We start from the raw sequence: 16,046 nt of genomic DNA, 5'->3' as shown, positions 1-16,046 counted from the left end.
GTATTATAATTAATTTTTCCTATTAAAAAAAATAAAATTACATGAATTAATACATTTTAAAAATAATTATTGATTTTAATAAAAAAATTTATTTATTACTATTTATATCAATATTGTAATAAATTTGTAAAATGTATTAAAAGTGAATTATTTATGCAATATATTTGAATTATAATTGTTTTTTTGAAATATATTGTGTTTGTTTGATAAAAAAATAGTCACATTGTATTATAAGTGTATTAAAATGTGTGATAAATGTATTATCCATCATTAAAACTTGTATTGTATGTGAATAATAAATTGTTCTTTGAAATATACATTAAACTTGTATTATAAATGAATTAAAAGTGATCAAGTGAAAAAAAATGTTATTGCTATAAATGATAAATATTTTTTTATTATAGCACATTTATATAATTTCCCCCGAAAAAAAAAAAAACTTTGATTCCCATGTCGGCTTTGGAATTTTATTGGTCAAGTTGGGCTAACCGATCATTTTAATGGGCCTTAAAACAGCCAACCCAATTCATCACTATATAGGATATGGGTAAGACAATATTAGCAATTTCGATTTTAATTTTCTGTATTTGTTTCTTTTTTCTGTTTTTTTGCTAAGTTTTCATCTGCTTCTAATGTGGAAAAAGAAATCTTCTACCGCAATAAAAATAATTTTTAGCTGGAATAAAGATCGATACTAATAAAGAGTGTTAAAATCTTTACATGCATTAGTTAAGTGTCATTAGAACTAATGTCGTTAAAAGCTTTAGGGACATATATAAAGAGTGCTAATTGCCACTAAAAATATATATTTAGCTATAATTAAGAATTAAACGCCGCTAATGATTATTTTTGATAAAAGTGAAAAATTCATGAACACCATATCAAGTCTTCCTGAGAATTGAATCCTTCGCTTGGACTCAAATCCTACCCTTAACATAGTATTGCTATAAATGGTAATAAATAATAAGTATTGTTACAATCAGTAATAATTTATTAAAATATATTAATTCAAGTAATTTTTTCAATTAAATTTGGATCGAAAATGATATTTAAAAAAAAAAAAAAAAAATTACACTCCCATAAGAGCTCTCACCCCTTGGCGACTTGAACTCGCCAACCTTCGGATTCATAGTAAAGGGTGCTTACCATTCGAGCAACTATTTCTCGTCAGGTCGGAAATGATATAGATTTGTGTTTAATTTCTGTTTACTGTACAACATGTTTGAAATTTAAAATTTTATGTATTTCGAATTTATTACTGCACTTACTAGTCTTAATTATTGTATTTATAACTAAATATATTTATACATAATTTTTTAAAAAGAATTATATCAATATAAAATTTAAATAAAAGTTACTGAATTTATCCAAACTCGTATCTAATTCTAACCATGATGGAAGTGACCATCTATGGTTTTTGATATGAAAGATATGCACAACTGTCAAAATGGGGGGGGGGGGTGAGTTGTATTGATGTGAAATAATAGTCTATTCGTTACTTATGACAATAAGAATAGAACTATGTTATTTAATTTAAAGTATATATTATAAATACTAAAGCAAAGAGAACCATGCAATAGGACTGGCCAGTTACATAATTGTTGCAAAAATTAAATTAAAATATTTGTTCATATTGAGCTATTTATAAATATTGAAGGAACTATTTTTAAAAAAGGGATTTTTAAAATAATGTACTTTGCACCCTCTTGCTTCGCAAATTTCACTTTATTTTATTATTGAAAAAATATGTTTGTTGATTACTTCCATGGAGTTAAGATACTACGCAAAAAATGAGTTTTAGCGATAATTAATTAGTAATTATTGTTATATATGTATGTTTAACAACAATTAACACTCTTTGTATATATTCCTGAAGGCTTTAGCAACACTAGATCTAATGACACTTAACTAATGCAGATAAAGACTTTAGCATAATTTATTAATGTGTCTATTTATTACTGCTGAAAATTGTATTTGATGTAGTGACAGTAATATCTAATTAGGGGAGAAAATATAGCAATTATGAATATCAATATCATATTTTTTTCATGAAAAGCATATATCTTGATTTTAAAATGTGTGCATCTGTTATTTTATCGAATCAAAAATTTCGAAAAGACCTCCCAACACCCTTAATACCCATCACCTACCCTCACAAAAAAAATATGAAAAAGAAAAGATAACTTTGTTTTCCATCAAAATAAATAAAATTAAAATCTGAATATTTTCAATAAGAGCGAAAGATCTCATCAATTCACAACTCTCTTTACTGACAGAAGCAAAGTTATTTCCTTATATTTTAAATATATTTACTAAAAATTTCATCACCGCTATTATCCAGTGACATATCTTTAAATATATATACGTAATTAGATAAACTGTAGCTGCTAATGATAATTATGGTCTAAACTATAAGTTATTATTGATGTAAGTTCCTTAAATAAATACTTGAACCTATATGGTAAGTCCAAATCTCAACATATTGGGCCAAGAAGCCTTAAACATCTAGACCCCACTTTTGGGCCCATAATTTTGGATTAGTATTGACCACTTAAGATGCATCTTTCAATTTTTGTCAAATAGCTATCAATTCTTCCTTTAATGTTAAAGGTCCCCCCCCCCCCCCCCTCCCCCCCCCAAAAAAAAAAACCTAAATTTGACTTCTTACCATAAAAACAATCATTTGAGATTTTCATGTCAATTTAAAGAGTAACATTAAGGCCTACTTGAACTTTTCCTTAATTGTGTTTAAGTATTTGTATCAAAATATAATCTCTTTTAAATGTGAAGAACAAAAATATCTTCAAATGCAAGTTTAGGCCTTTAATTTTGATGCATTAAATATTCGATTTAGTAAAAGGAAAAGTAACCACCGTATGATTTTGACATTCAAGCAATTTGTCTTGTTTTCGATAACTCTCTTATACTTTAGACAATGTACTTATTTTAAAAAATTCAATAATTTTCTTATTTTAAAAGGTAAAAGCAGAATCGAGTAAAATGAAACGAACAAATAAAAATACAAATTGAATTATCAAGAATGTTTTTTGCAACAAGTTCTTTTAAACTGAATTTTAGGTAGGAATTGTCACTTTCTACTAGGTTTGTCACAAGGGATAGAGCTAACAACATTGGAAAATGAAATTAAGACAAAAAAATTCATTTAGTTTTGATGGACTATCTCACCCCTCTTATTTTCTATTATTTATTTTTAGCTATAACCTACCTCAACCTTATTTAATTTTTGTTTAAATAATTCTGAATATATTTCAATCAAATAAATCCATTGAGTCAATTTTCACAAAAATCTTCTTTTTCCATTAATAGTATCAAAGTATTTACACTATATTTGATCAAGTTTTCAATAACAAAAATTATGATAATTAACTTCTTATTAGTAATTTATTTTTATATACATACTTTAATCTGACCAATAGTATGATCTTCACTACTATAATCACAATTAATATTTATTATCATGAAATCATAGTACTATTTTCTAACCAAGAAAGACCAATTAACTTGTTAGTGAAATATTCCTACCATAATATATATATATATATATATATATATATATATATATATATATATCCTACAACCCTAGAAGCTCCAAAAAGAACCAAATCTTTGAAGACTCAAACATGTGGAAGACAACAAAAGAACATGTTGGAAGACAATTCACGTAATCTTCATTTTATAATATTACTCATTCATTTTCGATTTATTTATTTTATTTTAACTTGTTACGAAGTATAAGAAAGTAAAATAAATTTTTAAATTTTATTATCTGTTTTATTTTTAACTTAGTATGAAATATAAAAAAGTAAAAGAGACTCTTGAATCTTATAATCTCAAATATAGGTCAAATTACGAACAAAAATTTAAGAGTCATAGAAAAAGAGAAAAAAATAATAATTTGTAAATGAACCAAAAATATAAAGTATGACAAATAGAGTATTATTGCACTTATATTAGTCAATGATTTTTAATTATTTTTCTCATTTGCAATCATTTTTTTGTGGTTGATTATATTATATTACTCTTTTGTCCCTATATGTGTTTCACGTTTTGTTTTTTAAAAGTCAAATAATTTAAGTGTGATCGAAAATTTATACATAAATTTTTTTAAATAAAATGTAAAGTACATAAAAATTATTATAATTCAACAAATCAAAATATTTTTAAAAATACATAAAAATTATAATTAAGAATAAACTTATTTAAATCTTAAAATCCAAAACAAGAAAAAGCCATACCCCACTCCACAAAAAAAAAAAGAGAATAAAAAAAGAATTTTTCTATTTCATGTTGATCACCTTATCCATGACATAAAAGGCAAGTTATATCCTCCACTCCCTATATATATATATGTATAGTAATATCCAATCAAATAAAGTACTACTACTTATTAAAAAAGGTGATATAATATAAAGTTTCAAATCACTAATTATTTCCCAATGAAGCAATACAATCTTTTCTACTAGTAGTACTATTTTCTTTGTACTTGAAGTGGTTAAAAATAAAATAATTCCATTTCCAAAAGTAGACACTCTTTTTTCCTCCTTTTTTGACTCCTAGTTTTCAACTTACTCATTCTAAAAATGGCAAATCTTTAATAATTTTGCTTTGATTTCATATCCCAATTTGCCTTCTGTGGACACAAGAAACTTGGAATTGTGTGTAACACACAATCTTCTCAATTTTGTAGAATTATTAACTTTGAAAACTTTCTGTTTAATTAATTAAAATGAAATGAGTATAAGAAAAAGGAAAATCCTTTTGGACAAATTTATAAAATAACATATTTTACACTACATTATTTTATTTTTTGAACATTTTTACTCTTTTCACTTTAGTAGTTTTTAATTTAAAAATGAAAAAAATCAATTTATTTTAGAATAAAAAGAATGTTATAGGCTTTTTAAATTTGTGACTAAATTTTCTGGTCATTTAGTATTACCCAAAAGAAAAAAAATTGAAGCCTTATTTATAATATTTTTGCAGTGATAAAATTGTCTCATTAAAAATAAGATTTAAATTTCAGTGTATTATATTATTATATAATCTTTTTTACGATACTATCCCATTAAATCACATTTACATGTTATCAATAACATATCTAATATAATTCTTGTTTGAATGAAAATTTAATCTTTACGTATAATTAAAGACAAAAAATATAATATAATAATTTTTGAAAATTTCAAATTTAATATCATAATTTCAAATAACCTTATAACAATGACTAATATAACTTAAATTGTAAAATAAAAAATATCTTTCTAAATAAAATGTCATTCATGATGCAACAATAACAATTCGGCTCGTCGCACGTAAAACTTGTGGAGTTGTGTGTAACACTATCTTCTAAATTTTGCAGAATTATTTACTTTGAAATTTTTTTGTTTAATAATTAATTAATTATATGAAATAAGTAAAAGAAAAATGAAATTTTTTTTGGCCAAAATTTGATCAGAATTATAAAATAATATATTTTACACTATGTTATTTTATTTTTTGAACATTTTTATCCTTTTAACTTTAATACATCATACTATAAAATGAAAAAAATTAAAGTCTTATTTATAATATTTTTATAGTGATAAAATTATCTCATTAAGAATAAGATTTAAATTTCAGTGTACTATTATTAAATAATCTTTTTTACGGTACCATCCCATTAAATTACATTTTTATGTTAACATTAATAACATATCTAATATAATTCACATAGAGTGAAGTTTTATTCTTTACATATTATTAAAAAAAATACGATAAATTTTAAATTTTTAAATTCAATCTCATAATTTCAAATTACCCTATAACAATGACTAATATAACGTAAATTGTAAAATAAAAAAAATATCTTTCTAAATAAAATGTCATTCATGATGCAACAATAACAATTCGGCTCCTCGCACGTAACAAATAATAATAATAATAACAATAATTTGACTCTTTAATCGTCCGATACTAACACAATTATGTATATCTAAATTTTATTGCGTCAATCGTGATAATGATTATAAAGAAATAAAATATAAATAAAAAAGTATATTTTTTCATATCGAAATTCACTGGTTTGGAACAGTCCACGTAGCATTTTTCTCAACCACTAGTCAATAAAGTGTGTATACTGTCTTTGGGACTTTACAATTTTTGACAATATTTGTTTTTTTCTTCTTCTACAATACAAAAATAAAAAATAAAAAAATAACATATTGTACATACCAAAATTATTACTATATATTTTTTTGCAATTTCTTTAAGTATCTCAATTTCATCCTCTGTTTTCTTTACATATCAAGAAAAAAAACACCTTTTTTTTTAATTAAAAAAATGGTTACTTTTTTAGTGTACTTGTAAAAATGGAGGTGGAATTGTAAGAAATGATAAAGTTTTGATTTTTAAGAGAGATAAAAGAGTTTGCTATGGATTTTTGGAAAAAAAGGTACGTGGGTATTTCTTGATTTGTTTAATTTATATAAGAATTACGTTTTCTTGATTAATTAGCCATAAAAATTTATGATTTGTGGTGAAAATAATTAATTAATGTGATGGTTTGCTCCTTCTTCTTGTTTTTATGGATAAAGGAGATTATTTATCGTGTTTCAGATAGTCAATCAAGTGAGCTATTAAGATTTCGTTATTTCAGTAAGTTTGAAATCATGGGTTTTTTTCTTTAATATCTTTTTTTTTTAATACTTGAAAGTTTTAGAATATGTTATTATGAGTATTTTTTTTAGTTTTGTTAATATGTTTGATTTTATTTATACTTTTGTAGAAGAAGTTGAAATGTTCTTGATCAAGGTTTTTTTTAAAAATAATCATCTTTTGATGTTTTTAAGACTGAAAAAGTTTTTTTTTTTTTGTAGTTTATAACTATTGAAACTTGCTAAAAGACTAAATTTTTTTATTTTTTTTTGAATATTTTGTGTTTTTTATTTTTTGCAGGTAGTAACATTATGCATGAGCTAAATCATTGATTTTTTTTTATATGTGATGATATTTAATCAGAGTTCATTAGTTGATGAAATGTCTAGTTATTGATCTGAAAATCTAAATTTGACATATCTTAGAAGTATTGTCTGGCTAAATTTGAATTCGCGTTATTTAGGTTATATGAGTGGTTAAGTCTAGTTATTGATCTGAAAATCTAAATTTGACATATCTTGAAGTATTGTCTGGCTAATTTGACTTCGCGTTATTTGGGTCATATGAGTGGTTAAGCTTAGCACTGGTTTAAGGGCTAGGGATTTGAATTATCGCGTCGATTGGGGTAGTTAGTAGAAGTATTAGTTCATGAGACTTTGTAATTTGATATGTTTGAAGTGCTCAATTGGAAACTGCAGATAAGAGGAATCTGAGTACCAAGTTGTGCTGAATCTGAATCTATGATAAAAAGAAAAGAATGCAATAGATAAAGTAGCATATGCTTGCCATGTTTTTTATGTTGCTTTTATAATACTTTTTGATCTTTTTTTGAAAAAAGAATGCACCATAAAAGTAGCATATTCCAGATTTTGTGGTGTTGGGAAGATGGTGTATTAAGAGTTGGTAGTGTAAGATGGTTCGAGTCGTGGAAGAAGCCACTATCTTTTTTGTAGCATATCACTTTGATATATTGCTGATCACAGCTATAAAAAGGAAAGTTGTGGTGCAGAGTGAAGTATAGTTCAGGAAATGATAATAGATGTTTACAGAAACGTTTTCAACGTAGTTTTATTTGTGTTGTCTCCCAGAGAAGATTTTCATGTGATTTGGTAGTCATTTATATACTTGTTTTGCGTGGACTCTGGCTATTTACTGGAATTGGCTGAGATATATATTTGTTTTTATCAGGCTTCCTTACAAGCTGTTGTAGTCTGTCTTGCTGATGACAAATATCAACGACGATGATATTGATTTAGGACTTGCTCTTGGTTGCACCACTACTCGTAATGTTCATACGAAGCTAAAAGACGCTGTAGGTGCAGGTGTAAATGCAAGCTCAACCGTGGATATGGCATTTGCAGAATCTGATCCCTTATCGGAATTAGTTTGGTCCCCTCGTAAAGGTTTGAGCCTCAAATGTGCTGAGAGTAGCTTAGCTGACAAAAAACCTTTTCGTCTGTGGAATGTGGGACCAACCACTTTGATTACCACACCATCACAAAGTAACAGATTTAAGGGGACTTATGATGAAAATGCTGCTTATGAGAAGATAATCGATCAAGAAAGGTTGGAGACCAAAAAATTGGTATTGGAAAGTGGAAATGAAATTGGTAAGGATATTTGCCTGGTACATGTTTTTAGTAGCACCATATATATGGCGGTGTTGCTCACGTTTATTTTCTTTATATTATTAGTCACTGAGTAAATAATCATCCGACAGGCTGCAGCAGCAAAGTGAAGATAATGAACGCTGCTGACGGAGTTGATATGGTAGACACTGATCAAGATGAGGAAAATGTGAAGAATACTGAGAAGGGCTTTTGTGTTCCGATAGTTGAAAGTTGTGAAAATGATGCAGGTATAGTCTTCTATTCTAAACTCACTTTAATCCCAACGGTGTCTGTTATGTTAAGATTGTGGGGCGTATGTGACACCATCTTGGTTTAGTCGGCTAACGAAAGGATGGCCAGCTTGACTTTAAGATATCCGATTTCCTAACATGTTTCTTATTTACTGACTTGTTTTGATGCAGGTGAAGGAGATTTTGGAACGGAGAGATTTCTGCTACATGGAGCCAGTTCCAAGGTTGATGCGGTAACCACTGAACCTCTAGCAGGAAAAAATAATCAAGAAGTTTTGACTGGCAATAAGTGTAGAAATGAAGATGTTTCCGGTGGCAGTCAGGCTCTAATTCCTACTGTCAAAGACTCGGAGAGCCCTGCATGTCTGCTTCCAAGTTCACCAATCAAAATGGAAGCAGACAACACATTAGAATCTACCGGTCTCCCAGTATTGGAGTGCACTGCTGAGAATGATCTACATATTCCAGGAATTATCGAGACTTGTGATCAGAATGAGGAGCAACTTCTTAGGGGAAGTTCTGTTCCACCTGAAACTCCTCCAACACATAGCAGGTCCTCATCATATAGAAGGAAAGGCAAAGCAAAAGCATTGTCCGATGGAAATTCCAATAACAAAATGTCAAATGATGAGGAAGATAGCCATGAGAGTGTAGAAAGCTGCAACAGTACAGGGTTAAACCCAAAGGGTAAGAAACGTTGGCACTTTGAGAAGCAGTTTTTTGTCGGAAGTAAACGAATCAGAACGGATGTGCACCGGGATCCTTCTACAGAATCGACAGTTGCACATAATAGCTCTTTTGTGACTTGGATTTCAAACATGGTAAAGGGCTTGCCTAAATCCAATCTTGAAGACTCTCCTACTCTTGCTCTCACCTTTACTCCTAATAATGAGGAAAATCATGTAAAAGAGACTAATCATCAGGAAATTGTTGCGTATGAGAAAGATCATGATTCTGCTAGCAGGTCAATGGGGTTCCAATCTTTGTTTCAGTCTCTATACTGTCCAACCTTAAAGGTGTCTGAAACAGAAATACCAAAAGAGGATCACTCAGTGGGAGAACCTAAAAAGATCCCATCAGCTGACAAAATCCTCATTGATTTTCCACTAATATCCTGCCATCGAGAAGGTGATATGTTAGATACACACATGCTAATGTCTAATGACAAATCCAACCAATCTACAGTGGCTTGCAAGGAAGTTCCACTGATGCAAACTCATATTATGCCAGCAGTTGTTGCTCCTCGGGAGGTTAGTAGAAACACTTCTGTAGAAAACAAAGCTTCTAATGACTCGTTATCTAGACTTAGAACAAGCATTTGTGAGGAAAAAAATACCTCCCATTCATCTGAATATGACATGTCTAGTAGAAATCAGTCTCTTCGTAGCCTGTGGATTACTAGATTCTCCAACAAGACTCCTGGAACTGTTGTGAACATAGATGATTCCAAGCCAACTACACATGAAACAAGTGTGGAGTGTCGGATTGAACAGGCAAGCTCCGATGTAAAGGGGACTTCGGATAAAGACCAACACGATGATGTTGCAGCCAGCTCAAAAGAGATTCGTGACAATAATTTTGAAAGGTCCATGAATAATCTGCATCCCATTGTATCTTCTCCCAAGTTCAAGAAGTCAGAGGCACTGTCCTCACTGTTTTCTAGGAGATTGGATGCCCTTAAACTCATAGGACCTTTTTCAACAAGAAATGAGTATAGCAGTAGCTACACAAGAACAACTTGTTTCTTCTGTGGCAAAAGTGGCCATGACTTACGCAACTGTTCAGAGGTGACAGAATCTGAATTGGAAGTTCTTATTAGAAGCATCAGGGCTTACGAAGGCGCTGAGGGATCTTCTTGTTTGTGCATTAGATGTTTTCAGCTTGATCATTGGGCTATTTCCTGCCCAACTTCAGCTTCAAACAGGGGCAACAATTTGCGGGTCGTATCTGTCAACGAATGTTTGCCTAGCCAACTTGAAATAAAGCAAAGTCATCCCATCGAACTTGCTAATCGTGTTCATCACAGTAGAGATAAATCATCTAGTGACTTGATGCACAAGAGAAAGCAGTTTTTGTTTGCAATAACTTCTGGTTCCAACCAAGTTCCGAAGCAGAGAACGTCTGAATCCACGGAGAACAGTTTGAAAGAACATATAATTTCTTCCAATTTTGTTAGTAAGGAGATAGCAGTTGTTCCAAAAGGAATTTTCGATGTCATCAGGGGTCTTCGGTTGTCTCGTATAGATATTCTCAAGTAAGCAAATCATCTTATGCAACTCAATTTATCAATTTCATGTTTGTTACTTCTTTAAGTGTGGATTTAGTACTGTTTAAAGTCCAGTAAGAAGAAACGAAAGTTCAAAAGATTTCCACATACAAAGCTAGTGTTAGATGCAGTATTGATCTATTATCACAACATGGCTTATATCTGTTTTGATTTGGGGCTATAGAGGTTCTAAAGTTATACTTCTTGCCCCAAATGAATTTATTTAGCATTGTTTTCACCGGTAGTCTCTTGTTACATATATTTACACTTTTTGGTTGCCTTAGATGGATGAATTCCCACACTTCACTATCGCATTTGGACGGGTTTTTCTTGCGTTTGAGACTAGGGAGGTCAGAAGCAGGGCTGGGGGGTACAGGATATTATGTTGCATGCATTAATGGTAAGTTTTATAGTGGTTAATGTGCATTTCAAATTCTCTTCCATCTTTCAGTGCAGAATAGGTAGTTATTCTTTTATCTGTTTACGTTTGCCACGTCTTCCTATTTATTGAATCCACAGGTCTCAAAGGAGAAAAATTAGAGAGAGATTCCAATAACTGCATCTGTGTTGATGTTTGTGGAGTCAAATGCCCTGTGGGAAGCCAGTATATCTCCAACCAAGACTTTTTGGAGGTAATATAATTTTTACTTGCACATTATGAATAGTGTTTCGGAGATTCCTACGTCTCTAAGCTTGTTATTTTTCTAGTTTAATTCTCTTACTTACCAATTTTTATTAGACCTTCTAGTGATAGTTGTGAGGGTCATATCATGTTAAGTACTTCCGTTCGTTTCAATTTGTTTGTCTGGTTTTTGACTTGACACGTCGTTTAAGAAAGTACATAAGACTTTTGAATTTTGTAGTCTTAAACTAAAGATATGTAGAGTAGTCATATCATGTTATCTACTCCTTTCGTTTCTATTGGTTTGTCTGGTTTTGACTTGACATGAAATTTTTAAGAAATTAAAGAGAACTCTTAGAATCTTGTAGTCTTAGACTAAAGATATATAGCATGTAGTCATATCATGTTAAGTACTCCTTTTGTTTCAATTTATATCTGGTTTTAACTTGACACGAAGTTTTAAAAAGTAAAAAAGGCTTTTGAATGTTGTAGTCTTAAACTATAGATTGTAGAATTAATATAGTCATATCATGTTAAGTACTCCTCCTTCCGTTTCAATTTGTTTGTCTAGTTTTTGACTTGGCATGAAGTTAAGAAAATAAAGAAGACTTTTGAATCTCGTAGTTTTGAATGAAAGATACGTAAAATATAAGTCATATTATGTTAAAGACAAACAAATTGGAACAGATAGGAGTACTTTTCTTTTCTTTAAGGAAGTAATCCTTTTGATAGATTCATAATTTTTGACTTATGAATCTAGCTTGATATTGCATCTTGTCCTTGAGTTAGTTTTACTTGATTCCATACGCGAGTGAATCTAGTTAACTGCTCTCGACTCGAGCCATATGGATGTGAATAAAGTACAGAAACTTGTACACGTAATGATCCATTGACGTTAAATCTTAACTCCGTCTCTAATTCCTTAACAGGATGAACTATCCACTTGGTGGCACAAAATGTTGGAGAGTGGTGGAAAGGTTCCTGAAGAAAGTGATTTAAGGCTAAAACTTGACGAGCGGATGAAACTAGGGTTCTAAGAACTCATCACAACACACACCAAGTTTCGAGTTTGGTTTGTCGAAAGCCAAACCAAGAAATCAGCTATTCCCCCATCTTGTAAATAAGATTTTGGGTGCTATTTCACAAATTCTTTGTTTCTTCTTTATTTGGTATTCTAGACTTTTGAGATTTGAGAGTTCTTTTTAGTGATCATCTTATGTATATAGATGAATGTATTTGTTATCACAAGGCTTTTGAAATGTTAAATTTAGATAACATGAGAAATATTGTTTGAAAAAAAAGAGGAAGTTGTTGTTGTTGTTGATAAAGAACATTATTTTCCATTATGAGGCATATTGATCTTTTTTTTTTTGTTTAGACTTTGGACAAGTAGTATATATTCCATGATAAAGTGCTTTGTGAGAGTTTTGATGGAATTATTTTTGGTCTTTTTTACTTTGATAATCTTGTGAGAATATAAAAGATGTCCACAAGTTTTGACTTTTGTCTTTACTTTTCTCTTTCTGGCTTTAGATTTTTGTCGTGGCTATAAATCGTCACCCTGAATAGGTCCTGCAATGCGTGATTTGAATTTCGTTAGAATTTTAATGCAGGCTCTAGACATCGAATAAGAAATTAAAAAAAAAATCTTTTCTATATATATAGTTTGTTCCTTTATTGAAAATGAGTAAAAGGAATCTATGATGAGTAAAAAGATTTTGTCAAGTTTTGATGGTTGACCAACTAGGTCTTGCTAATCGTATTTATGCTTTTGATTTTTGGGATAATACACAAGTACTCTTTCGATCTATGTCCGAAATTTAGTGACACACTTATACTATACTAAGGTGCTATTACCCCTGAACTTATTTTGTAAATAACTTTTTACCTCTTTTCGGTCTGCGTGGCACCATCTTGTGGGTCCAACATGTGTTGACATTTTTTTTCAAACTAGTGCCACGTAGGCCAAAATGGGGGGAGGGGTGGAATTGTTTATAAAATAAGCTTAGGGTAATAGGATCTTAATATAATATAAGTGTATCTATGAGATTTCAGGCATAGGTTGAAGGGGTACTTATGCATTTTTCCTTAATTTTTCATTTCAATATGTTTATCATTTATATGAAATTAAATAAAACTTATGACTTTTATTCAGTATGTATTAGCTTTTCATATCATTGACGTTGAATTCTCAAGTAATGAAATATAAAAATTAAATAACACAGAATTAAAAATTATGTTAGTTAATAGTTTTAATAAAACCTAAACTCATTTAAAAGTAGAAAAAATTGTGTAAAATAGCAAATATGTAGACCATGTTAAATGATATAGCTATTGTTCGGGTAAATTCTTATTCACATCTATACTTTCGTCATATCTTGTTTTTAGCCTAGTTTATATAATTCGCTGAATTGTATAAATTCATTCGACTCTTGATAGTACAAATTCAAAATTTTGTATATGCTTATCCTATCTATTTGTATACGATTTATGAATTCATAATAAATTATTATGTTTGTATATTGACAAATGAAATATACAAACAAAGTTATGAAAAAATTCTAAATACAGAACTCTTATATACTTGCCCTATTTGTATATTTACAAGTGAAATATACAGACGGGTAAAAATATACTGTCACATCCTCCATAGCAAAATGAACTATTGCTATGAAACGCAATTATCGAAGCTATAGATATTAAGTTTTATTATGTCTATTGTGTATGTTATTTCTGAAATTTTCTCTGAAAAGTATACCTCTACAAGTCTTTGGGCCTAAAAGTGGGCTCAAAAACAAATCAGTTCCACACTGAATTACCCACATCTATATTGGGCCCTCTAGTGGGCTTTTCATCCAAAATGAAATATTTTGATAAAGAGGAAATATGTTTCTTTCTTTATGTTAATTTGAATTTAAAGGTAGATTTAAAAGTTTTAATATTTGAATGTATCCTTAAAAAAAAAAAAAGAAAAAAAAATGTATTAACAGTCAATTGATTCCCTAATCCTTTAGATAAATATCTCGAACACTCAATTAATAAAATTATTTAGCTTACTTGTAGTATATGTCAGTAGAGAATAATATATATATATATATATTAAAAAAAAAGATATACATAGAAAATAATTAGTTTAATGAAAACATCACATGTTTTATTTTTAACATTTAAATTCGCCCTTGTGTTCAATATTTAATGAGTTAAATTGTTGAATCAATGTAACAAATCATTCACGATGATGGACTTATCAGTAATTAAATAGTGAATGACAATAATTTGACAAGATGAAAGATTTGTTTTGACTATAAATTATTTTTTCAAATCAATTGATTGACTTAATTATTTCTTGAAATTATATGTTAAATATATTTAATATATATTAGAATATTATGCTTAAAACGATAAAATAAAAGTCAAATTTTTTTTTCACTTTTATTAATACTTAATTTACTATATTTTGCATTTGAAGAAGGTTGACCAATTAATTAAAAATGTGAAAGTTCAAAATTGAGAGTCAAATAATTTATACGAAGGATCTAGACGTGGAAATGCACTAATTATTGTGCATGAGTTCATTTTTATCAAAAAATGTGACTTTTTAACATTATAAATACATCTGTGACATTATTATTTACATCACATTTTCTTACTTTCTCAAAGTAAAGTTTAACTGTGAAAATCAAGATGGAAACTATTGAGATTGAAAGATTGCTAAAAACTCCTGTGAAAGAATTGAAGTATCATGAACTTCAACAGCTGAAAAAGATCCTGAAAATAGCAATTAAGATGATTGATGAAGCTTTGGCGAAGCGAAGAGAGGAGCGTGGTGGTGTTTTTTCATCTGAAATCCTTGGAAGTAAATTGTCTCCTTCAAAAGATCGAGTAAAATTCTTTGTAAAGTTTGGAGTTTGACCAACTAAGTCTTGCTAATCATATCTATGATTTTGATTTTTTATTTCAATATGTTCACCATTATATGAAATGAAATAAAATTTATGTCCTTGATTCAATATGATTTAGCTTTTCATTCATTGACGTTGAAATTATATGAGTTAAATTCACAAGTAATAAAAGATAAAAATTAAATAACACAGAGAATTAAAAATCTTAGTTAGCTTTTCTAAGAAAACTTAAAATCATTTAAAGTAGGAAATAACAAATAAACCATATTAAATGATTTAGCTATTGTTTAGGAAAATTCTAATTCGCATCTATAGTTTCATCATATCTTGTTTTTAGTCTAATTTGTATAATTAGTCCGATTTATATAATTCATTGATTTGTGTAAATCTAAAAATTTGTAGAATTTGATTATGAATTGAATAAATTCAGAATTTCATATATGTTTACTATACCTATTTGTATACGATTTATGAATTCATAATAAATCACCTTGAGAAGTGAAATATGAAGAAATCCTGAATATGTAAATACATAGTTGGTATATACTAATTATATTTGTATATTACGAATGCAAGCGAACTATACAAACAAGTAAAAATATACAATCACAATTTCCATAACAAAAGAAACTAAAGCTGTGAAATGTAATTATCAAAATTACAACTATAGAGTTTTCTTTTCGTCTGCTCTCGTATTTCTTCTATAACCTCTCAATAAAATGTCCAAGAAATAAATAAAAA

General features: G+C 28.9%; 1 protein-coding gene across 2 annotated transcripts; it reads left to right on the top strand.

The window, feature by feature from the left end:
• Positions 1 to 6,084: 6,084 nt before the first annotated feature.
• On the top strand, positions 6,085 to 12,858 carry LOC101245795 (uncharacterized). 2 transcript variants are annotated; one of them, XM_004247602.5, is made up of 7 exons: positions 6,085 to 6,451; positions 7,843 to 8,264; positions 8,375 to 8,512; positions 8,687 to 10,769; positions 11,066 to 11,181; positions 11,301 to 11,413; positions 12,333 to 12,858. In XM_004247602.5, the coding sequence occupies exons 2-7, from the start codon at positions 7,877 to 7,879 to the stop codon at positions 12,438 to 12,440; spliced, it is 2,946 nt and encodes a 981-aa protein (XP_004247650.1). In that variant the 5' UTR covers positions 6,085 to 6,451; positions 7,843 to 7,876; the 3' UTR covers positions 12,441 to 12,858. The 2 variants fall into 2 exon arrangements, with proteins under 2 accessions (XP_004247650.1, XP_069144877.1); XM_069288776.1 differs by lacking the exon at positions 6,085 to 6,451 and adding an exon at positions 6,543 to 6,654.
• Positions 12,859 to 16,046: the final 3,188 nt, after the last annotated feature.

Source organism: Solanum lycopersicum, chromosome 9, assembly GCF_036512215.1.
Source record: "Solanum lycopersicum chromosome 9, SLM_r2.1".
NCBI lineage: Eukaryota > Viridiplantae > Streptophyta > Magnoliopsida > Solanales > Solanaceae > Solanum > Solanum lycopersicum.
This window is presented reverse-complemented; position numbering and strand designations above follow the sequence as displayed.

What these genes read in the sequence shown, in the direction of transcription:
- LOC101245795 (XM_004247602.5), top strand. Translation starts at nt 7,877, where the DNA reads ATGACAAATATCAACGACGATGATATTGATTTAGGACTTGCTCTTGGT. An exon ending in AAGTTGTGAAAATGATGCAG is followed by an intron (nt 8,513 to 8,686) that starts GTATAGTCTTCT and finishes GTTTTGATGCAG; the next exon opens with GTGAAGGAGATTTTGGAACG. An exon ending in TTATGTTGCATGCATTAATG is followed by an intron (nt 11,182 to 11,300) that starts GTAAGTTTTATA and finishes TTGAATCCACAG; the next exon opens with GTCTCAAAGGAGAAAAATTA.